This window comes from Ranitomeya imitator, chromosome 2 (assembly GCF_032444005.1).
Source record: "Ranitomeya imitator isolate aRanImi1 chromosome 2, aRanImi1.pri, whole genome shotgun sequence".
NCBI classification, from domain to species: Eukaryota; Metazoa; Chordata; class Amphibia; order Anura; family Dendrobatidae; genus Ranitomeya; species Ranitomeya imitator.
The window spans coordinates 261156734-261183006 of NC_091283.1; the positions used below are offsets into that span (position 1 = coordinate 261156734).

A 26273-nucleotide genomic window follows, 5' to 3' on the forward strand; every position below is an offset into this window, starting at 1 on the left:
CATTTATAACGAGATTATCCATTGAAGAGCACAGACTCTGAATATCCATGTCCACACCTGTGTCCTGAAACACCCAAATGTCTAGGGGAAAAAAAAAAATGAACACAGAGCTGAGGAAAAAAAATGATGTCAGAACTTCTTTTTTCCCTCTATTGAGAATCATTAGTGTGGCTCCTTGTACTGTTATGCTGGCAATCCAGTGACACAGTGTGCCAGAAATCAGAGCACATACAGTGATCAGACAATAACCAAAAAACAATAGAACGAGCTCTGAGACGTGGAATCTCTGTAGACTGCAACCTGAACCTATCCTATACACAACTAAAGGTGGCTGTGGATTGCGCCTGACAATACCTATGCAACTCGGCACAGCCTGAGGAGCTGACTAGCCTGAAGATAGAAACACAAGCCTGACTTGCCTCAGAGAAATACCCCAAAGGAAAAGGCAGCCCCCCACATATAATGACTGTTAGCAAGATGAAAAGACAAACGTAGGGATGAAATAGATCCAGCAAAGTGAGGCCCGATATTCTAGATAGAGCGAGGATAGCAAAGAGAACTTTGCAGTCTACAAAAAACCCTAAAGCAAAAAAACCACGCAAAGGGGGCAAAAAGACCCACCGTGCCGAACTAACAGCACGGCGGTACACCCTTTGCGTCTCAGAGCTTCCAGCAAAACGAATAGACAAGCTGGACAGAAAAAGTAGCAACAAAAGCAAAGAAGAACTTATCTAAGCAGAGCTGCAGGCCACAGGAAAAATCCAGGAGCTCAGATCCAACACTGGAACATTGACAAGGAGCAAGGAAGACAGAATCAGGCGGAGTTAAATAACAAAGAAGCCAACGAGCTCACCAGAACACCTGAGGGAGGAAGCTCAGAAGCCGCAGTACCACTTGTGACCACAGGAGTGAATTCAGCCACAGAATTCACAACACCACCCACAACATACGGACTGTGCTGCTCCAGAGCGGGGGGCCACCCGCAACATACGGACTTTGCTGCTCCAGAGCGGGGTGCCACCCGCAACATATGGACTGTCCTGCTCCAGGTCGGGGTGCCACCCGCAACATACGGACTGTGCTGCTCCAGAGCGGGGTGCCACCCGCAACATACGGACTGTGCTGCTCCAGAACGGGGGGCCACCCGCAACATACGGACTTTGCTGCTCCAGAGCGGGGTGCCACCCGCAACATACGGACTGTCCTGCTCCAGGTCGGGGCGCCACCCGCAACATACGGACTGTGCTGCTCCAGAGCGGGGTGCCACCCGCAACATATGGACTGTGCTGCTCCAGAACGGGGGGCCACCCGCAACATACGGACTGTCCTGCTCCAGGTCGGGGTGCCACCCGCAACATACGGATTGTGCTGCTCCAGAGCGGGGTGCCAGCCGCAACATACGGACTGTGCTGCAGTTTTTTTTTCTTTTGTTATTTTGCTCCAGTTTTAGCCAAAAATTCTAAGTTTGTTTTCCCCACAAGTTGGTTTATGCTGCCTTACAATAAAGAGACAGTGTTCCCATTTTTGCTACCTCTGTGTGCCGCCACATGAGTGTGGAACACCCGCCAGGGCCGTGGGGTACTCGGTACTGGGTCTGGTACTTAAAGGGGATGTCACGATGGCAGCAGCCCGGTCCGTGGCCCTGGGCGCCTAAGTAAAAGGGAATGTCCTTAAAGGGTCATTGAATAAAGTTTGTGCTCGTGATGCCACCTATGGTATTCGGTCAGGGTGACCGACGCTGCTTAAAGGGGTCCTCTGAGGAGATGTTGTGGCAGCAGTGATGGTATGGCTTCCCACAGGTGAAGCTGGGTCCCCAGGGCTTCCGGTGTATAGATAAAGATGGTGGCTCATTCACCAGTGGTTCTCAGCCTGGACGGTCACATCTTGGCACCCTTCAGGCTGAAAACTATTTCTCCCCCAGACATGGATTACGGCGTGGGGCAGAACAACAGACAGGTATGGTATATTGCTGTTTTTTTATTTTACTTTTATTATAGGAGATCGAGGACTTTGGTGGAATTAGGCAATGCAGTACGTATGGTTTACTTTGAACTTAATAAAGGAGTCTGTGTCATTTTTTCAGTTCACTTTATTCTTGCTGTGTCTTTATTTACATATAACTATAGGATTAGTAATGGATCGGTGTCTTACTCTCCATTACTAAGCCGTGGGCTTGATGTCTCCTGACAAGGTGACATCAATCCCACAAATATGAACCCCACTTGCCACCACTACAGGGCAAGTGGGAAGAGTCGGGCAAAGTGCCACAATTGGAGCATCTAATAGATGTGTCTTTTCTGGGCAGCTGCGGGCTGCTGTTCTTAGTTTGGGGGGGTCAATATCCATGGCCCCTTACCAGCCTGAGAATACCTGTCCCCAACTGTCAGCTTTAGTAAGGCTGGTTGCAAAAAATGCGGTGGACCCGATGCCGTTTTTTAATTTATTAAAATATAAAAAAAAAAAAAAAAACAACGTGGGGACCCCAGTGTGAGGATATGGCCGCTTACTAAAGACTATAAGACAAATGGACGTAGAGCGGAGACCACCGCTCTAAGGGTACCGTCTCACAGTCAAACTTTTGTTGCTACGACGGTACGATTCGTGACGTTCCAGCAATATCCATACGATATCGCTGTGTCTGACACGCAGCAGCGATCAGGGATCCTGCTGAGAATCGTACGTCGTAGCACATCGTTTGAAACTTTCTTTCGTCGCTGGATCTCCCTCTGTCATCGCTGGATCGGTGTGTGTGACACCGATCCAGCGATGCGTTCGCTTGTAACCAGGGTAAACATCGGGTTACTAAGCGCAGGGCTGCGCTTAGTAACCCGATGTTTACCCTGGTTACCAGCGTAAAAAAAAACAAGCACACTACATACTTACATTCCTGTGTCCGTCAGGTCCCTTGCCGTCTGCTTAGTCTGTGGCCCTGCGCTTAGTAACCCGATGTTTACCCTGGTTACCTCGGCATCGTTGGTCGCTGGAGAGCTGTCTGTGTGACAGCTCTCCAGCGACCACACAACGACTTACCAACGATCACGGCCAGGTCGTATCGCTGGTCGTGATCGTTGGTAAATCGTATAGTGTGACGGTACCCTAAGACATAAAGACTTTCCAGCACGGAGCACCGGTGACATCATTATCATTGTACTTTAATAGTTAATTTGCTTGATGTGTTTTATTAGTGATTTTATTGCTGTTTTATTAGTGGTTTTCTTGCTCATCAGTTCATGCTCAGGAATCAATGTCTCTATTCAGTGGCAGTCAGCAGAGGAAGACGAGCAGGCTAGAGCTTATGTGATGTGTAATCAATTCAATGATCAAAATATCCCTATGCGCTTAATAATACAATCTAATTCCGTCGGTAGCATTAAATAGCACTAAATTTGCAATGGTACCGAAAAAGCACATCATACTCAAAAATAATAAAAATATCAACTTTATTAAATTCACATGTAAAGACAAAAAAATAAATAAACAAAACAAACCTAACAGTATCAAAGATGAAGAGGGACCACTGGGTAAATATTCACTTAAAGCATAAGGTCACAGCGTTAGTTTAAACAGACATGTTACATGAAAGCCGTATATCACATAATATAGTGCTGGCTAACAATAAGCCTGACAGGTACCAGGATATTAATGTCAGGAAAATCACAGACTCAATACGGCTATACGATACTCCAAAAATGTACAAGACATACATAGGAGCTTGCTACCTATCTGCTTCCTACAAAGCCCAGGATATCAATATAAACTATAAAAACGCTCTACTTACGTAGCTCAGTGAAGAGTCCCGGTCCCTCTAACCCCGACGCTCGTTTCGTCCACACTTCTTCAGGGGGCGTGTCGGGGTAGAGGGAAATCCGGTCTCTTATACTGCCCTGCAGCAAATCAGAATGCCGCCGAAGGATTACCGCGTCTCAGTGTCGTCAAGGAGACCCGGCGCGTCAGCGCCCAAGACAGGATCTGGATTTGCTTATGAATCGACTCAATATGAATGAGTTGAATATCAAACTGACTTATAAAGTGGGGCGTGAATTGGAATTTCTTGATATTCAGATTAGGACGACATCCAATGGTAATCTTACCACTGAAGTGTATAGGAAGCCAACGGCAACTAACACATTGTTGCATGCTAGGTCATCTCATCCTGGCTCCACCATTAGAGGTATACCAACAGGTCAATTCCTCAGATTAAAGAGGATATGCTCGGATGACTCTAGCTTTGAGGAGCAGGCTAAGATTCTCAAGGAGAGATTTAGGGAAAGGGGATATAGCAGGAAGGCTATTAAGGAAAGCTATCATCGGGCCAAACATACCCCAAGGAATGAGTTGTTGTATAAAAACAAAAAAGTTGATGACAAGGAAGGGGGTCAGGTTCGTTTAATTACGACCTATAACAGCCAATGGACAAAATTTAGAGAAATTATTAACAAGCACTGGCCAATCTTGTTATCTGATGCTACCCTTAAAAAATGCCTGCCAGCAACCCCATTAATTACAGCCCGTAGATCTAAAAATTTAAAAGACCTGTTGGTACACAGCCATTATGAACCCTCTAAACAGAAAAGTAGAACATGGTTGGAAACAAATGGATGCTTTCCATGTGGACACTGTAGAGGCTGTGCTAATATTGTCAAGAGCAAAGATTTCTGCAATTCGGATGGTAAACGCGTATATGAGATACGACATTTTATCACGTGCTCCACTAAAGGAGTGGTGTATAGTGCCCAATGCCCTTGTGGCAAATTATATGTGGGCCTAACGACTCGTGAACTGCGTATACGTGTCAGAGAACATGTCAGAGATATTGACAAAGCAAGGGAATGTGAAGATCCATCTCAATTGAAAACCATACCACGTCATTTCTATCGGTATCATAAGAGTGACTCTAGCCTTCTAAAAGTTAAAGGTATCGATGTCTTACATTTGGGATCCCGTGGAGGGGATTTGGCCAAAGCTTTGGCCAAACTTGAGTGTAAATGGATCTATAGACTGGGTACCTTAGTCCCAGCAGGGCTTAATGAAAGTTTTGGGTTTAGTGCCTTTTTGTAATCGGTTTTTATTGGATACTGTCTAGCCGCCATCCTTGTTTTTATTAATATTTTAGGGGTTAGAGGGTTTTGAATTTGTATGTGTTAATTTTTGTTCTTTTTCAGTCTCTTTTTAGAAATATTTTCTGTCTGCCCTGCAAAGGATGCCTTGCTGATATGAAGCTGCTATCAAGTAGTCACCATCTGTATATATTTTACGCATTGTGTAGTCTAGTCATCTGTTAATTTGAATGTAAGGTGTTGTGTTGTGAGAATTGTTGTTCACTATACGTATGTTCACTATGAATATTATTTAGTATTATAGCTATATTTAATAAATGTACACAATTGAGGATCAAAATTGATATACTGATATTATACACTGCTGATAATGGTATTAATATATTGGGTGTAATTTCACATTTTATATATGTAATCCTATTATATCACTCTGTAGGAATTACAATTAGATGGATTTATAGGTTTATTAATAATATGTTTTTTCTTTATATTGCTTTCACGTTATGTGTAGATTATTTATTTATTTATCAGATGACTATGCTGCGCTTATTAGCGCATTATTTGTATATACCAGCTGAGCTGTATCTGGCCGTGATATGTGCGTATATATATATATATGCTGATGGTGTTATGTGGTGATTGGTCCTGATCAAAATAGAGGATGGATAATCGTATAGTTCCGGGAGTGTTTTGTATTACATTAATTTATTCTTGTCAACATATATAGTATTTTCATTTAAACTGACATTATTAGATATTTATTCGGTTATTGTTTTTGTAGAATTTATTAAATGAATCCCACTGGTGTGGGTTTTTATTATTAATGTCACCTGTCTTTACCTTGTCCTCTTCGCTGCGGTGATTCCGCAGTGCTCATTGGTGTCCAGGTTGTGCGCACCGGTTCGGGTCTCTTCGGCCGCGGACTCGGAAATCTTCGGTCTTTCAAGTCGACCTATGTGTGCGTAGGCAGCTGATGCTGTCATGCGTATAGTGGGCGACGCGACCGAGGACAATGAGTCAATTTGCAGCGGCGGTAATCCTTCGGCGGCATTCTGATTTGCTGCAGGGCAGTATAAGAGACCGGATTTCCCTCTACCCCAACACGCCCCCTGAAGAAGTGTGGACGAAACGCGCGTCGGGGTTAGAGGGACCGGGACTCTTCACTGAGCTACGTAAGTAGAGCGTTTTTATAGTTTATATTGATATCCTGGGCTTTGTAGGAAGCAGATAGGTAGCAAGCTCCTATGTATGTCTTGTACATTTTTGGAGTATCGTATAGCCGTATTGAGTCTGTGATTTTCCTGACATTAATATCCTGGTACCTGTCAGGCTTATTGTTAACCAGCACTATATTATGTGATATACGGCTTTCATGTAACATGTCTGTTTAAACTAACGCTGTGACCTTATGCTTTAAGTGAATATTTACCCAGTGGTCCCTCTTCATCTTTGATACTGTTAGGTTTGTTTTGTTTATTTATTTTTTTGTCTTTACATGTGAATTTAATAAAGTTGATATTTTTATTATTTTTGAGTATGATGTGCTTTTTCGGTACCATTGCAAATTTAGTGCTATTTAATGCTACCGACGGAATTAGATAGAGCTTATGTGAACCTAAAGGTACCTTCACACTAAGCGACGCTGCAGCGAAACCGACAATGATGTCGATCGCTGCAGCGTCGCTGTTTGGTCGCTGGAGAGCTGTCATACAGACAGCTCTCCAGCGACCAACGATCCCGAGGTCCCCGGTAACCAGGGTAAACATCGGGTAACTAAGCGCAGGGCCGCGCTTAGTAACCCGATGTTTACCCTGGTTACCAGCGTAAAAGTAAAAAAAACCAAACACTTCATACTTACCTACCGCTGTCTGTCCTCCGGCGCTCTGCTTCCTGCACTGACTGTGAGCACAGCGGCCGGAAAGCAGAGCGGTGACGTCACCGCTCTGCTTTCCGGCCGCTGTGCTCACAGCCAGTGCAGGAGGAGAGCAGAGAAGCAGAGCGTCGGGGACAGACAGCGGTAGGTAAGTATGAAGAGTTTGGTTTTTTTTACTTTTACGCTGGTAACCAGGGTAAACATCGGGTTACTAAGCGCGGCCCTGCGCTTAGTTACCCGATGTTTACCCTGGTTACCAGTGAAGACATCGCTGGATCGGTGTCACACACGCCGATCCAGCGATGTCAGCTGAAGATCCAGCGACGAAATAAAGTTCTGGACTTTCTTCAGCGACCAACAATCTCCCAGCAGGGGCCTGATCGTTGGTCGCTGTCACGCATAACGATTTCCTTAACGATATCGTTGCTACGTCACAAAAAGCAATGATATCGTTAACGATATCGTTAAGTGTGACGGTACCTTAACGACAGACTCTCAATCTCATTTGTATAAAGGTCTTGCTCCCCATTGTACTCCCAAACCTAGGCCCATTGTGTGGCTGGGGATAGTAGACTCAGGGGAGCCGGCACCACCCACGGGAGGTCTCATATACAGTCCCAGCTGATGGAATAAGCCTTGTTCTGTGAGCTAAAGGAAAATGTTTAAGGGGGCGGGAGAAAAAGACATAGGGTTGAATCAGGCAGTTGTTGGAGGGATTTCGATGGAAGAGGATCCAAGCTGGAATGGATGGATGATCTATGGAGCTTTGGAGATTGTTGGCTGGAGGGGTATCCATGAGCTATGGTCAGGATATCCATTTTCTGGAGGAACATAGGCTGTGACTGCACACTATGCCAGCTGGAGGTACAAAATCTGTGGGCCAACCAAAAGTTGGGAGACAGCGGGCATCGCCTGGTATGGAGCCAGTGGGACTACCGATGTCAGATTGGGAACTTGTGGACTGAAGACATTGTATGTTGGCCATCTACCTGGATTTGTTGTACAACCATGGATGTATGGAATAAAAAAATTAGTTGCATCGTTAACCTGCCTAGGTGATTTTTATAACCCACAACCTCAGATCTTCACACCATCTATTCTTGATAACCAGCCTTGCTGAAGCTGACAGCTGAGGGTTGCAGCCTCAACTTGAGTTTTGCCCGGTTGGTTCAAGAAAATTGGGGGAACCCACACCAGATTTTTCATTCATTCATTTCGTTATACTGCAGGCGGCGGCTGAGGAATACCCCGATCATCCGCTCCTGCTGTCAGTTATTAGCGGCAGCAAGTGTCGGATGATGGGAGTAAGAATCCCAAAAGCCCCCACCTGCTGTCATCGTTCAGACTTTAAAGGGAACTTGTCACCTGAATTTGGCGGGACCGGTTTTGGGTCATATGGGCGGGGTTTTCGAGTGTTTGATTCACCCTTTCCTTACCCGCTGGCTGCATGCTGGCCGCAGTATTGGATTGAAGTTTATTCTTTGTCCTCCGGAGTACACGCCTGCGCAAGGCAATATTGCAATATGGCGTGTACTCCGGAAGACAGAGAATGAACTTCAACCCAATATTGCGACCAGCATGCAGCCAGCGGGTAAGGAAAGGGTGACTCAAACACCCGAAAACCCCGCCCATATAAACAAAACCGGTCCTGCCAAATTTAGGTGACAGGTTCCCTTTAATATAACTCATCATTCTCTTCTGCTCACGCCGATCGCTGGCAGAGCAGGGGAGAGTGATGAGAGCCGTCTTCAGCACCTGCCACAAGGGAACAGCGCTTACAGTAGCACTTCTTCCCAGGCGGCCATCTGTATGGTACTGAGTCAGCGCATGGTTGCCACACGTGTGCCGCAAGTATTACACAAACGGACATTGATATCTCCAGTATTGGTTTTTCTGGGATTGAAAATAAACGGAAGTGTGAAATCGGCCTAAGGGAGATCTCCTGACACCTTCTCTCCATCTACCTGATGGTCCTGAGGAGCATTGGGATCTTCTTGGTTACAGCCCTGTGGAAGAAGAGGACGGGGACATCTTTCTGGTGTTGTCCTCTTACTGGATAGATCTGGAGGAAACACATACAGGGAGTGAATTCATTCTTTACATACAGATAATTATAGGCCGTGTGTATTTAGTCCTGTCTATTACCTGGAGATGTGAGGGGCTGGGGAACCTCCATTATGACGTTCTTGTACAGGTCTCTGTGTCCTTCTAAATATTCCCACTCCTCCATGGAGAAATAGACAGCGACATCCTGACACCTTATAGGAACCTGACACATACAATGATACTGTCATCCCCCGATCCCTTCATAGTGTTACTGTATAATGTCCCAGCATTCCCAGCACTGTCACCTCTCCAGTCAGCAGCTCAATCATCTTGTAGATGAGTTCTAGGATCTTCTGGTCATTGATGTCCTCATGGATCAGGGGGTGAGGTGGAGGCCCCGTGATTGAGCTCAGGGGTCTTCCCCATCCCTCAGACACAGGGTCCTGACAGCGATCACTAGAGGTCTTCTTCACCACTGTGTAGTCCTGGTAATGGAGAGACACATTAATAAATCTCACTACAGACATTTCCAGAGTCCTCACCTCTCCAGTTCTGTCCATCTGTTATTCCCATAGATAAGAATGATGTAATGTGACGTCATCAGAATCTCTCACCTCTCCAGTAAGCCGGAAGAGGATCTCTAGGGTGAGGTGTAATATCCTCTCCGCCATCTTGTCTCTGTCCATATCCATCACTGATGGGTAAATCAGGAAAATTCTCTTTTGTAGAAGATCTTCACTGAGAGGATCCGATATTGTAGAGACCTGAATGAGAAGATGAGCCGATGTAACATCATAAGAATCCTGTAATAATACAATTACTGGAGATAATAAGGGAAACATATGAGGAGATTTATTATTTTACAGTATTTAGTTTCCTTCTTTACATCTACTAATAAATCGTATATATTTAGGCCACAGACAACAAGCAGTTTCCTCCTCGGAGTCGGCAGCTGAATACGTTTCTCATAGACTCATCTTCCATAACGCTAATTCTCGTCTCATTTACCGACCCTGGAATCAGCATTAGCAATACTGCAGGAGATATTCATTACACGCGACATGAGAAATAACTACTTCATGGTGAGGACGACATCTTCATCTTCTACTACGACTCTAGAGACAGATTTGGCCAGAGTCGGTCACTGACTCCATCACCACCGGCCTCTATATGAAGGTTTCCCGTCTTCCCCGCACTGTAATCTTCTATCTTGTTAGATCTCAGGTCTGATTCACACACAGAAGTTTGAGGCTTTTATAAGAGACTAGATGGTGGCCCGATTCTAACGCATCGGGTATTCTAGAATATGTATGTACCGTATATACTCAAGTATAAGCCGAGATTTTCAGCCCAAATTTTTGGGCTGAAAGTGCCCCTCTCGGCTTATACTCGAGTCACGGTAGCGATGTGGTCGGCGGGTGAGGGGGAGAGGGCGCTGAGGAATACTTACCTAGTCCCAGCGATCCTGGCTCTCCCCGCCCGTCCCACAGTCTTCTGTGCTGCAGCTCTTCCCCTCTTCAGCGGTCACGTGGGACCGCTCATTAGAGATATGAATAGGCGGCTCCACCTCCCATAGGGGTGGAGCCGCCTATTCATTTCTCTAATCAGCGGTGCCGCTGACCACTGATAGAGAAAGAATCTGCGGCACCGAAGACCAGCTGTGACAGGAGGGGACAGCGCGAGGATCGCCAGGACTAGGTGAGTATGTTATATTCACCTGTCCACGTTCCAGCTGCCGGGCGCCGCTCCATCTTCACCGCCTTCGGCGCTCTGACTGTTCAGGTCAGAGGGCGCGATGACGCATATAGTGTGCGCGGCGCCCTCTGCCTGATCAGTCAGAGCGGAGAGACGCCGGGACCGGACGCTGGGAGCTGCAATCAAGAGAGGTGAGTATGTGTGGTTTTATTTTATTGCAGCAGCAGCGGCCATGGCACAGATTTATGTGGAGCTCTATGTTAGGGGTCGAGTTCCCGCTTCTGCACAGGGGGAATCTCGAGCCATCTCTGCTGCGGTCTCCCATTCGTATCCAGCCGCAGTGGAGTCTGCTCAGCAGAGACGTCGGTCCCAGCGTCTTGCTCAATCTCACTCTGTTCTAAGAGTTGCTGCTGCTTCTCCAGCTTCTGCCATTAAAGTCAGTGCTGGTCAGCAGCGAGCGGACTTCTCTGGGACTAAGTCCTTGTCTGCACACACTGAGCATGCCCAGGGCAAGATCTCCCGTTGGAGATCGAGGGTCATGTGGTCAGGCTCTGCGCCACATTCCATTGGTCCTTTTGGCAGGTCTTGGAAGGGCAAAAGTTCTGTAGCCACTTCCTGTCCTGCAACTATATAAACTGCGCATGACCGCACGGCCATGCGCTAGTATTGTTTTGAAATTATATGTGTGTGTGTAGATGGATGTATGTCGATGGATGAAAGCTCCTAAATATCCCTCCCTAGAGTTGTTGACTGCTCGCGGATGTTGGTAGCTATCTAGCGCCCGACTAACCATCTGTGCAATACACACATTACAGCGTCCTGTTGCTGTGTCCGCCTGTACGGCACCGTGCGCTTGTCTAGCGCTTTCCATACCCAAGCCTGGGTGGTTAGTGGTGTCCGTCACTGCGGCATTGCTCGCACTTCTGTGCCTATAATTAACTATTCAGTTTCCTTACACACCCAGTTGCGGTGTAGTGCCAGCAAGGGTCTAATCGAACTTCAATCCCAGTTGGGGTAAAGTTCGCTGACTACTTGCTCGCGCTTTATGTGCGGTACCGCGGTCCTGTGAAGTAACAGGATTGCTTCCTTCACGCTGGGTGAGGTTGAACCCACGTGTGTGTACTTTAGAGTACCGCCATATAGTCTGCAATTTACTAGCAGCAGGTTTTCACCTGTACGGTGGACCCCGGACTGCGAACGCATCTATACCCTCTTTCTTAGTGCGTTCCGTCAGTCTAACATAATACTAGCGCCAGGGTCTGGCTAGTAAATGGCGGACGACCAGCGATTACAGAGGTACATCCAGCAGCTGGAGGGAAGGTTGGCGGCTCTTGAGCGTACAACCTCAGCTGTAGATGTCACTGCTGTAGCTGTTCAGGCTGCAAGTGTAGCTGCAGCCAGTCTGTCCGCTGCCACCCCTGCTCCGACTTTATCCCGTCTCCCGCTTCCTGACAAGTTTGCTGGCGACAGTAAACAATGTCGGGGATTCGTGAGCCAGTGCTCCATACATCTTGAGCTCCTGGCGTCACGTTTCCCTACGGAACGGGCGAGAGTGGGATTTATCCTATCTCTCTTGTCGGGCAGGGCGTTGGAGTGGGCAACGCCACTTTGGGAGCGAGATGATCGTGTGGTACAGAGTGCTCCTCTCTTCTTGGACACTCTGAAGCAGGTCTTTTTAGGACCTCGTGTTACCCACGACACCGCACTCCAGTTGTTGACTATTACTCAGGGCTCGTCCGTGTTTCAGCCAGTTTGCCATCCAGTTCCGGACTCTAGCTTCAGAGTTAAAGTGGCCAGACAAAGTTCTTATTCCGGTGTTCTGGAGGGGACTGGCAGACCATGTGAAGGACGCCTTGGCCGCTAGGGAGATACCCGCCACACTGGAGGAACTTATTTCAGTATCTACCCGCATCGACCTCCGTTTTCACGAGCGGAGGTTGGAGCGGACCCAGTGTAGGCAGAGGTTCCGGCTGGCTCCAACCTTCGCCAGACCTCTTGAATCTCCTGTCTTGGCGTCAGATTCCCATGAGGCCATGGAGGTTTCTCGAGCGGGACCTAAGTCTCAGGCCGCTCGAGTACCCGTGGTTTGTAAATACTGTCAACAACTTGGACATTACGCCAATAAGTGTCCGCGGCGGTCGGGAAACGATCGCGTCTAGTAACCATTGGGGGAGGTTCACTAGACACAGCTGCATTCTCCTCCAAACTGTCCTTTAAAGGGACAATCCTGTTAGGCTCCTTCACTCTAACAGTCGAGCTTTGTGTGGATTCTGGAGCAGAGGGGAACTTCATGTCCTCTGCTTTTGCCTCACGTCATGCTATACCACTAGTCATGCTCGCCAAACCAGTAACTGTTAGAGTCGTGAATGGAGCGACACTTCCACTGCAAATCACACACCAAACAGTTCCGTTCTCGCTGTCCATGTCCCCTTCCCACCAGATTATTTTCCTTCTTGTTCTTCCCGAGGGAATGGATGAGATCTTGCTGGGAATACCCTGGCTCCGTTTCCACTCCCCACATATTGAGTGGTCCTCAGGGAGAATATTGGGTTGGAGTAAGTCTTGTATGGGCAGGTGTGTGAGTGAGTGTGTACAGGTTTCTACTACCGAGGTACCCGCAGATCTTTCATCTCTTCCAAGATACTATTGGTGTTATGCAGACGTATTCTCTAAGAAGGCTGCTGAGATCCTACCGCCTCATCGCCCTTACGACTGTCCTATTGACCTCTTGCCTGGGGCTGAACCTCCTCGGGGAAGAGTATATCCCCTCTCTCTCCCAGAGACGGAGGCTATGTCGCAATACATTCAGGAGAATTTGGCAAGAGGGTTTATAAGGAAGTCGGTGTCACCGGCAGGGGCGGGATTCTTCTTCGTGCAGAAGAAGAACGGGGAATTACGTCCTTGCATCGATTACAGGGGTCTTAATGCTATTACTATTAAGAATAAATACCCGTTGCCTCTGATATCGGAGCTCTTTGACAGACTAAGGGGAGCTAAGATATTCACCAAATTAGATCTGCGGGGTGCTTACAACCTGATTCGCATCCGTGAGGGGGACGAATGGAAAACGGCTTTCAATACCAGGGATGGACACTATGAGTACCTAGTGATGCCTTTCGGGCTCTGTAATGCCCCAGCCGTTTTTCAGGATTTTGTCAACGATATCTTCCGGGATATGCTTTCCACCTCGGTTGTAGTCTATCTGGATGATATTCTCATCTTCTCTCCAGATATTGACTCCCACCGGAGAGATGTTGGCAGAGTCTTCGAACTCCTACGGGCAAATTCCTTATATGCAAAGTTGGAGAAGTGTGTGTTCGAGCAGGAGTCCTTACCTTTCCTGGGCTATATCATCTCGGCCCAGGGATTGGCTATGGATCCTGCCAAACTACAGGCAGTGATGGACTGGCAGGAACCCCATTCTCTTAAAGCGGTGCAGCGCTTTATGGGGTTCATAAATTACTATCGCCAGTTCATTCCCCACTTCTCAACTTTGGTAGCTCCCTTGGTATCCCTCACCAAGAAGGGAGCGAATCCCAAATTGTGGTCCGAAGGGGTCTCCAAGGCCTTTCATTTTGCTAGCGCTCCCATCCTACATCGTCCCGATGTGGATAAGCCATTCCTTTTGGAGGTGGATGCCTCATCCGTTGGTGCTGGAGCAGTCCTCTATCAAAAGGATGCTCAGGGTCGGAAGCACCCATGCTTCTTCTTCTCAAAGACTTTCACACCAGCGGAGAGAAATTACTCCATCGGGGACAGGGAGTTGCTGGCAATGAAGTTGGCCTTTTCAGAGTGGAGACATCTCCTGGAGGGTGCTCGATTTCCATTCCAAGTGTTAACGGACCACAAGAATTTGGTTTATTTACAAACAGCCCAGCGGCTGAATTCTCGTCAGGCCAGATGGTCCTTGTTTTTCTCCCGGTTCCACTTTACTCTACATTATCTCGCCGGGGAGAAGAACATTCGTGCTGACGCTCTCTCTCGCTCCTTTGTGTCATCTGAGGAGGAGGACGAGCCTCGGCTCGTTGTCCCTTCGGAGAGTCTGAGAACCGTAGCTCCGGTTTCGCTGGAGTCTGTGCCTCCGGGCAAGACTTTTGTTCCCATCAATTTGCGACCGGAGGTTCTCTCTTGGGCTCATTCGTCCAGAGTGGGTGGACATTTTGGGGCAAAGAGGACAGCTGAGTTGCTGGCGAGAATGTACTGGTGGCCACATATGGTTCGTGACGTCGGAGACTATGTTCGAGCATGTGTCTCTTGTGCCAAGAATAAGTCTCTCCGTCAACGGCCAGCTGGTTTGTTATATCCTCTGCCGGTGGCAGACAGGCCCTGGGAGATGGTTGGGATGGACTTTGTAGTGGGTCTGCCCAAGTCTCGTGGCTGTACCATTATTTGGGTAATCACCGACCATTTTTCTAAAATGGTGCATTTGGTGCCGCTTCCTCGGCTACCTTCTGCACGGGCCTTAGCAGCGCTGTTTGTTAAACACATCTTCCGTCTTCACGGTATGCCAGACAAAATTGTCAGTGACCGGGGTCCCCAGTTTGCGTCTCGGTTCTGGAGAGAGCTTTGTCGTCTTCTCAGTATCGAGTTAAATCTCTCTTCGGCATATCATCCTGAGACGAATGGGTTGGTGGAGAGAGCCAACCAGACCTTGGTCACATATCTGCGACATTTTGTCTCTGCTAAGCAAGATGACTGGGCATCTTTGCTACTGTGCGCGGAGTTTGCTCTTAACAATGCTGTCGCTGACTCCACTGGACAGACTCCATTCCTCCTTAACTATGGTCAGCATCCGCGGGTACCTGTGCCCATGCCTGTGTCTTCCGCCGATTCCAGGGTGGCAGACTGGGCTGTGGAGGCACGGGACATTTGGGATCGCACTCAGGATGCCATTCGGGCTTCCAAGGAGAGAATGAGGTCCTCCGCCGATGCACATCGGCGCCCTGCTCCAACCTTTGCTCCTGGCGATTTGGTGTGGCTCTCCACCCGTAACATCAGGCTGCGAGTTGAGTCTACCAAGTTTGCACCTCGCTACTTAGGTCCTTTTAAGGTCCTCGAACAGGTTAATCCTGTGGTTTACCGTCTGGCCCTTCCTCCACGCCTTGGTATCACCGACACCTTTCATGTGTCCCTCCTTAAGCCCGTCTACATGTCCCGGTTTTCTGAGTCTTCTACTGGGACGTCGGGTTCGTCTACGGACGATTACGAGGTGAACGCTATCTTGGGGTTTAAGGTGGTTCGTGGCAAAAAAATTTATTTGGTGGACTGGAGGGGTTACGGTCCTGAGGATAGATCCTGGGAGCCTGCTGAGCACATTCGGGCTCCGCAGCTCATTGCTGACTTCGAACGTAGCGAGGCCCAAGGAGGGGGGGGCCCTAGGAGGGGGGGTAATGTTAGGGGTCGAGTTCCCGCTTCTGCACAGGGGGAATCTCGAGCCATCTCTGCTGCGGTCTCCCATTCGTATCCAGCCGCAGTGGAGTCTGCTCAGCAGAGACGTCGGTCCCAGCGTCTTGCTCAATCTCACTCTGTTCTAAGAGTTGCTGCTGCTTCTCCAGCTTCTGCCATTAAAGTCAGTGCTGGTCAGCAGCGAGCGGACTTCTCTGGGACTAAGTCCTTGTCTGCACACACTGAGCATGCCCAGGGCAAGATCTCCCGTTGGAGATCGAGGGTCATGTGGTCAGGCTCTGCGCCACATTCCATTGGTCCTTTTGGCAGGTCTTGGAAGGGCAAAAGTTCTGTAGCCACTTCCTGTCCTGCAACTATATAAACTGCGCATGACCGCACGGCCATGCGCTAGTATTGTTTTGAAATTATATGTGTGTGTGTAGATGGATGTATGTCGATGGATGAAAGCTCCTAAATATCCCTCCCTAGAGTTGTTGACTGCTCGCGGATGTTGGTAGCTATCTAGCGCCCGACTAACCATCTGTGCAATACACACATTACAGCGTCCTGTTGCTGTGTCCGCCTGTACGGCACCGTGCGCTTGTCTAGCGCTTTCCATACCCAAGCCTGGGTGGTTAGTGGTGTCCGTCACTGCGGCATTGCTCGCACTTCTGTGCCTATAATTAACTATTCAGTTTCCTTACACACCCAGTTGCGGTGTAGTGCCAGCAAGGGTCTAATCGAACTTCAATCCCAGTTGGGGTAAAGTTCGCTGACTACTTGCTCGCGCTTTATGTGCGGTACCGCGGTCCTGTGAAGTAACAGGATTGCTTCCTTCACGCTGGGTGAGGTTGAACCCACGTGTGTGTACTTTAGAGTACCGCCATATAGTCTGCAATTTACTAGCAGCAGGTTTTCACCTGTACGGTGGACCCCGGACTGCGAACGCATCTATACCCTCTTTCTTAGTGCGGTCCGTCAGTCTAACACTCTATGGGGAGATATGAACGCTGCAGAGCACAGTATGGGGCACAGCTATGGGAGACATGAACGCTGCAGAGCACTATATGGGGCAGAGGTATGGGAGACATGAACGGTGCAGAGCACAGTATGGGGCAGAGCTATGGGAGACATGAACGCTGCAGAGCACTATATGGGGCAGAGCTATGGGAGACATGAACGGTGCAGAGCACAGTATGGGGCAGAGCTATGGGAGACATGAACGGTGCAGAGCACAGTATGGGGCAGAGCTATGGGAGACATGAACGGTGCAGAGCACAGTATGGGGCAGAGCTATGGGAGACATGAACGGTGCAGAGCACAGTATGGGGCAGAGCTATGGGAGACATGAACGGTGCAGAGCACAGTATTGGGCAGAGCTATGGGAGACATGAACGCTGCAGAGCACTATATGGGGCAGAGCTATGGGAGACATGAACGGTGCAGAGCACAGTATGGGGCAGAGCTATGGGAGACATGAACGGTGCAGAGCACAGTATGGGGCACAGCTATGGGAGACATGAACGCTGCAGAGCACAGTATGGGGCAGAGCTATGGGAGACATGAACGCTGCAGAGCACAGTATGGCACAGCTATGGGGCAATATGAACAGTGCAGAGCACTATATGGCACAGCTATGGGGAATAATGATCTGTTTTTGTTTTTAAAATTCACCGGTAAATGCTGCATTTCCACCCTAGGCTTATACTCGAGTCAATAGGTTTTCCCAGTTTTTTGTGGCAAAATTAGGGGGGTCGGCTTATACTCGGGTCGGCTTATACTCGAGTATATACGGTAGTTTATTTATGAAGATTTTAGAATAATACATTGAATACACAGGATTCGGCCAGGCGCGACCAATTAGCGAAGCGTGGTACAAATCACGTGCCAATTCGTGGCCGGACTGCGCCTGTCGCTGATTGCTCACGGCCAGCCACGTAGTATATTGCCCAGTCACGTAGTATATTGCCCAGCCACGTAGTATATTGCCCAGTCACGTAGTATATTGCCCAGTCACGTAGTATATTGCCCAGTCACGTAGTATATTGCACAGCACACGTAGTATATTGCCCAGTCACGTAGTATATTGCACAGCACACGTAGTACATAGCACAGCCACGTAGTATATTGCACAGCCCACGTAGTATATTGCACAGCCCGCGTAGTATATGGCACAGCCACGTAGTATATTGCACAGCCCACGTAGTATATTGCACAGCCCACGTAGTATATTGCACAGCCCACGTAGTATATTGCGCAGCGATGTAGTATATTGCGCAGCCTACGTAGTATATTGTGCAGCAATGTAGTATATAGCACAGCCCACGTAGTATATTGCCCAGTCACGTAGTATATTGCACAGCACACGTAGTACATAGCACAGCCACGTAGTATATTGCACAGCCCACGTAGTATATTGCACAGCCCGCGTAGTATATAGCACAGCCCACGTAGTATATTGCACAGCCCACGTAGTATATTGCACAGCTCACGTAGTATATTGCACAGCCCACGTAGTATATAGCACAGCCCACGTAGTATATTGCACAGCCCACGTAGTATATTGCACAGCCCACGTAGTATATTGCACAGCCCACGTAGTATATTGCACAGCCCACGTAATATATTGCACAGCCCACGTAATATATTGCACAGCCCACGTAGTATATTGCACAGCCCACGTAGTATATTGCGCAGCGATGTAGTATATTGCACAGCCCACGTAGTATATAGCTCAGCCCAAGTAGTATATAGCTCAGCCCACGAAGTATATAGCTCAGCCCACGAAGTATATAGCTCAGCCCACGTAGTATATAGCACAGCCCACGAAGTATATTGCACAGCCACGTAGTATATTGCAATGTGGGCATCATATACCTGTTAAAAAAAAGAAGTAAAATAAAAAATAGTTATATACTCACCTTCCGTTGGCCCCCGGATCAAAGCGGTTACCGATGCTCCTCACGCGCTCCGGTCACAAGAGTGCATTGCGGTCTCGCGAGATGATGATGTTGGTCTTGCGAGACCGCTACGTCATCATCTCGCGGGATTGCAATGCATGGAGCGGTCACCGGAGCTTCGCGAGGAGCGGGAAAGGCCTGTTCCTGATCCGAGGGGCCGACGGGGGGTGAGTATATAACTATTTTTTTTTTTTTTTAATTATTTTTAACATTAGATCTTTTTACTATTGATGCTGCATAGGCTGCATCAATAGTAAAAAGTTGGTCACACAGGGTTAATAGCAGCGTTAACCGAGTGCATTACACTGTGGCATAACGCTGTCCGTTACCGCTGCCATTAACCCTGTGAGAGCGCTGACTGGAGGGGAGCATGGAGGGGGCACTGACTGCAGGAGAGGAAGGAGCGACCATTTTGCCGCCGGACTATGCCCGTCGCTGATTGGTCGTGGCTGTTTTGCCACGACCAATCAGCAACTTGGGATTTCTGTGACAGACAGACAGAAGGACAGACAGAAAGACGGAAGTAACCCTTAGACAATTATATATAGATTGTTGGTAGGAAGGAGAACTATGAGGCCGATGTCTCCATGTACAGGGTTTCTCTTTCTCGGGATATGATGGGTTTTCTTTGGTACTTTCCCCCCCCCCCATTAGAATGGACACCGGTGGATATTGGGGTCTTTACCTGCTACAGTCCTGGTGGGATATAGTCGGTAATGTGCACGATGGACAAATTTCACTATCAATTACCATCAGACTGAAGGAACATCGCTCCTCTATGCGGATCTATGGATCTAGGATGAAATCCACTGCGGCCCCTGCAAGAAAAGAAGGAGAAAGAGCAGAAGTTGGGAGAGACCACAATGGCCGGAGATTTCTATGGCTGCTGTGTGCGCACAGGACCTGTGATGAGGTCACAGGAGGGGAGGAGTCAGGGGTCACATGATCGGTAAATGCTAGAGTGTATGGGCTCCTTCCAGGTGTGACGTCATTTCCGGGGGGTGTCCTATCGGGAGGGGGCGTGTTTTCAGTCACATCATGAAGGGTTGAGCCTAGAGTGTATGGGCTCCTTCCAGGTCCTGACTGCAGCCCATACAGTGTAGCCGGCTCACTACTGAAGATGCTAGAGTGTATGGGCTGCAGTCAGGTATATATTCTTGAAGATAGCAGACTTTATGGGCGGCTGCCTGGCCCTGACTGCAGCCCATACATGACACTAGACTGTATGTGCTCCTTCAAGGTATAAATTATTAAAACCAGCAGAATATATGGGCTCCTGCCAGGTCCTGACTGCAGCCCATACAGTCTAGTCAGCTCACTGGTGAAGACACTAGACTGTACGGGCTCCTGTCAGGTATATAGTATTGTAGATATAGACTGTACGGGCTCCTGTCAGGTATATATTATTGTAGATACAGACTGTACGGACTCCTGTCAGGTATATATTATTGTAGATATAGACTGTACGGGCTCCTGTCAGGTGTATATTATTGTAGATATAGACTGTACGGGCTCCTGTCAGGTATATATTATTGTAGATATAGACTGTACGGACTCCTGTCAGGTGTATATTATTGTAGATATAGACTGTACGGGCTCCTGTCAGGTCTATAGTATTGTAGATATAGACTGTACAGGCTCCTGTCAGGTATATATTATTGTAGATATAGACTGTACGGGCTCCTGTCAGGTATATATTATTGTAGATACAGACTGTACGGACTCCTGTCAGGTATATATTATTGTAGATACAGACTGTACGGGCTCCTGTCAGGTCTATAGTATTGTAGATATAGACTGTACAGGCTCCTGTCAGGTATATATTATTGTAGATATAGACTGTACGGGCTCCTGTCAGGTATATATTATTGTAGATACAGACTGTACGGGCTCCTGTCAGGTATATATTATTGTAGATACAGACTGTACGGGCTCCTGTCAGGTATATATTATTGTAGATACAGACTGTACGGGCTCCTGTCAGGTATATATTATTGTAGATACAGACTGTACGGGCTCCTGTCAGGTATATAGTATTGTAGATATAGACTGTACGGGCTCCTGTCAGGTATATATTATTGTAGATACAGACTGTACGGGCTCCTGTCAGGTATATATTATTGTAGATATAGACTGTACGGGCTCCTGTCAGGTCTATAGTATTGTAGATATAGACTGTACAGGCTCCTGTCAGGTATATATTATTGTAGATATAGACTGTACGGGCTCCTGTCAGGTATATATTATTGTAGATACAGACTGTACGGGCTCCTGTCAGGTATATATTATTGTAGATACAGACTGTACGGGCTCCTGTCAGGTATATATTATTGTAGATACAGACTGTACGGGCTCCTGTCAGGTATATATTATTGTAGATACAGACTGTACGGGCTCCTGTCAGGTATATAGTATTGTAGATATAGACTGTACGGGCTCCTGTCAGGTATATATTATTGTAGATACAGACTGTACGGGCTCCTGTCAGGTATATATTATTGTAGATATAGACTGTACGGGCTCCTGTCAGGTCTATAGTATTGTAGATATAGACTGTACAGGCTCCTGTCAGGTATATATTATTGTAGATATAGACTGTACGGGCTCCTGTCAGGTATATATTATTGTAGATACAGACTGTACGGGCTCCTGTCAGGTATATATTATTGTAGATACAGACTGTACGGGCTCCTGTCAGGTATATATTATTGTAGATACAGACTGTACGGGCTCCTGTCAGGTATATATTATTGTAGATACAGACTGTACGGGCTCCTGTCAGGTATATAGTATGGTAGATATAGACTGTATGGGCTCCTGTCAGGTATATATTATTGTAGATACAGACTGTACGGACTCCTGTCAGGTATATATTATTGTAGATACAGACTGTACGGGCTCCTGTCAGGTATATATTATTGTAGATATAGACTGTACGGGCTCCTGTCAGGTATATATTATTGTAGATACAGACTGTACGGGCTCCTGTCAGGTATATATTATTGTAGATACAGACTGTACGGGCTCCTGTCAGGTATATAGTATGGTAGATATAGACTGTATGGGCTCCTGTCAGGTATATATTATTGTAGATACAGACTGTACGGACTCCTGTCAGGTATATATTATTGTAGATACAGACTGTAGGGCTCCTGTCAGGTATATATTATTGTAGATACAGACTGTACGGGCTCCTGTCAGGTATATATTATTGTAGATACAGACTGTACGGGCTCCTGTCAGGTATATATTATTGTAGATATAGACTGTACGGGCTCCTGTCAGGTATATATTATTGTAGATATAGACTGTATGGGCTCCTGTCAGGTATATATTATTGTAGATACAGACTGTACAGGCTCCTGTCAGGTATATAGTATGGTAGATATAGACTGTACGGGCTCCTGTCAGGTATATATTATTGTAGATACAGACTGTACGGGCTCCTGTCAGGTATATATTATTGTAGATACAGACTGTACGGGCTCCTGTCAGGTATATATTATTGTAGATATAGACTGTACAGACTCCTGTCAGGTATATATTATTGTAGATATAGACTGTACGGGCTCCTGTCAGGTATATATTATTGTAGATATAGACTGTATGGGCTCCTGTCAGGTATATATTATTGTAGATATAGACTGTACAGGCTCCTGTCAGGTATATATTATTGTAGATACAGACTGTACGGGCTCCTGTCAGGTGTATATTATTGTAGATATAGACTGTACGGGCTCCTGTCAGGTATATATTATTGTAGATATAGACTGTATGGGCTCCTGTCAGGTATATATTATTATAGATATGGACTGTACGGACTCCTGTCAGGTATATATTATTGTAGATATAGACTGTACGGACTCCTGGCAGGTATATATTATTGTAGATATAGACTGTACGGGCTCCTGTCAGGTATATATTATTGTAGATATAGACTGTACGGGCTCCTGTCAGGTATATATTATTGTAGATATAGACTGTACGGGCTCCTGTCAGGTATATATTATTGTAGATACAGACTGTACGGGCTCCTGTCAGGTGTATATTATTGTAGATATAGACTGTACGGGCTCCTGTCAGGTATATATTATTGTAGATATAGACTGTATGGGCTCCTGTCAGGTATATATTATTATAGATATGGACTGTACGGACTCCTGTCAGGTATATATTATTGTAGATATAGACTGTACGGACTCCTGGCAGGTATATATTATTGTAGATATAGACTGTACGGGCTCCTGTCAGGTATATATTATTGTAGATATAGACTGTACGGGCTCCTGTCAGGTATATATTATTGTAGATATAGACTGTACGGGCTCCTGTCAGGTATATATTATTGTAGATATAGACTGTATGGGCTCCTGTCAGGTATATATTATTATAGATATGGACTGTACGGACTCCTGTCAGGTATATATTATTGTAGATATAGACTGTACGGACTCCTGTCAGGTATATATTATTGTAGATATAGACTGTACGGGCTCCTGTCAGGTATATATTATTGTAGATATAGACTGTACGGACTCCTGTCAGGTCTATAGTATGGTAGATACAGACTGTACGGGCTCCTGTCAGGTATATATTATTGTAGATACAGACTGTACGGGCTCCTGTCAGGTATATATTATTGTAGATATAGACTGTACGGACTCCTGTCAGGTATATATTATTGTAGATATAGACTGTACGGACTCCTGTCAGGTATATATTATTGTAGATATAGACTGTACAGGCTCCTGTCAGGTATATATTATTGTAGATATAGACTGTATGGGCTCCTGTCAGGTATATATTATTGTAGATATAGACTGTACAGGCTCCTGTCAGGTATATATTATTGTAGATACAGACTGTACGGGCTCCTGTCAGGTGTATATTATTGTAGATATAGACTGTACGGGCTCCTGTCAGGTATATATTATTGTAGATATAGACTGTATGGGCTCCTGTCAGGTATATATTATTATAGATATGGACTGTACGGACTCCTGTCAGGTATATATTATTGTAGATATAGACTGTACGGACTCCTGGCAGGTATATATTATTGTAGATATAGACTGTACGGGCTCCTGTCAGGTATATATTATTGTAGATATAGACTGTACGGGCTCCTGTCAGGTATATATTATTGTAGATATAGACTGTACGGGCTCCTGTCAGGTATATATTATTGTAGATACAGACTGTACGGGCTCCTGTCAGGTGTATATTATTGTAGATATAGACTGTACGGGCTCCTGTCAGGTATATATTATTGTAGATATAGACTGTATGGGCTCCTGTCAGGTATATATTATTATAGATATGGACTGTACGGACTCCTGTCAGGTATATATTATTGTAGATATAGACTGTACGGACTCCTGGCAGGTATATATTATTGTAGATATAGACTGTACGGGCTCCTGTCAGGTATATATTATTGTAGATATAGACTGTACGGGCTCCTGTCAGGTATATATTATTGTAGATATAGACTGTACGGGCTCCTGTCAGGTATATATTATTGTAGATATAGACTGTATGGGCTCCTGTCAGGTATATATTATTATAGATATGGACTGTACGGACTCCTGTCAGGTATATATTATTGTAGATATAGACTGTACGGACTCCTGTCAGGTATATATTATTGTAGATATAGACTGTACGGGCTCCTGTCAGGTATATATTATTGTAGATATAGACTGTACGGACTCCTGTCAGGTCTATAGTATGGTAGATACAGACTGTACGGGCTCCTGTCAGGTATATATTATTGTAGATACAGACTGTACGGGCTCCTGTCAGGTATATATTATTGTAGATATAGACTGTACGGACTCCTGTCAGGTATATATTATTGTAGATATAGACTGTACGGACTCCTGTCAGGTATATATTATTGTAGATATAGACTGTACAGGCTCCTGTCAGGTATATATTATTGTAGATATAGACTGTACGGACTCCTGTCAGGTCTATAGTATGGTAGATACAGACTGTACGGGCTCCTGTCAGGTATATATTATTGTAGATACACACTGTACAGGCTCCTGTCAGGTATATATTATTGTAGATACAGACTGTACGGGCTCCTGTCAGGTATATATTATTGTAGATATAGACTGTACGGACTCCTGTTAGGTATATATTATTGTAGATATAGACTGTACGGACTCCTGTCAGGTATATATTATTGTAGATATAGACTGTACGGGCTCCTGTCAGGTATATATTATTGTAGATATAGACTGTACGGACTCCTGTCAGGTCTATAGTATGGTAGATACAGACTGTACGGGCTCCTGTCAGGTATATATTATTGTAGATACAGACTGTACGGGCTCCTGTCAGGTATATATTATTGTAGATATAGACTGTACGGACTCCTGTCAGGTATATATTATTGTAGATATAGACTGTACGGACTCCTGTCAGGTATATATTATTGTAGATATAGACTGTACGGGCTCCTGTCAGGTATATATTATTGTAGATATAGACTGTACGGACTCCTGTCAGGTCTATAGTATGGTAGATACAGACTGTACGGGCTCCTGTCAGGTATATATTATTGTAACATAGTAACATAGTAACATAGTTAGTAAGGCCGAAAAAAGACATTTGTCCATCCAGTTCAGCCTATATTCCATCATAATAAATACCCAGATCTACGTCCTTCTACAGAACCTAATAATTGTATGATACAATATTGTTCTGCTCCAGGAAGACATCCAGGCCTCTCTTGAACCCCTCGACTGAGTTCGCCATCACCACCTCCTCAGGCAAGCAATTCCAGATTCTCACTGCCCTAACAGTAAAGAATCCTCTTCTATGTTGGTGGAAAAACCTTCTCTCCTCCAGACGCAAAGAATGCCCCCTTGTGCCCGTCACCTTCCTTGGTATAAACAGATCCTCAGCGAGATATTTGTATTGTCCCCTTATATACTTATACATGGTTATTAGATCGCCCCTCAGTCGTCTTTTTTCTAGACTAAATAATCCTAATTTCGCTAATCTATCTGGGTATTGTAGTTCTCCCATCCCCTTTATTAATTTTGTTGCCCTCCTTTGTACTCTCTCTAGTTCCATTATATCCTTCCTGAGCACCGGTGCCCAAAACTGGACACAGTACTCCATGTGCGGTCTAACTAGGGATTTGTACAGAGGCAGTATAATGCTCTCATCATGTGTATCCAGACCTCTTTTAATGCACCCCATGATCCTGTTTGCCTTGGCAGCTGCTGCCTGGCACTGGCT

At 46.3% G+C, this 26273-nt stretch overlaps 1 protein-coding gene across 1 annotated transcript in view; it reads right to left on the reverse strand.

The window, feature by feature from the left end:
* Positions 1-19910, reverse strand: part of LOC138663005 (oocyte zinc finger protein XlCOF6-like) — a 150156-nt gene extending 130246 nt beyond the window's left edge. The window contains exons 1-5 of the mRNA XM_069749046.1: positions 19767-19910; positions 9591-9740; positions 9282-9461; positions 9076-9199; positions 8895-8992 (exon numbers count right to left, since the gene is read on the reverse strand). Coding sequence (XP_069605147.1) covers positions 8895-8992; positions 9076-9199; positions 9282-9461; positions 9591-9740; positions 19767-19769 — 555 coding nt within the window. The 5' untranslated portion in view covers positions 19770-19910. The remainder of the gene's footprint in view (positions 1-8894; positions 8993-9075; positions 9200-9281; positions 9462-9590; positions 9741-19766) is intronic.
* Positions 19911-26273: the final 6363 nt, after the last annotated feature.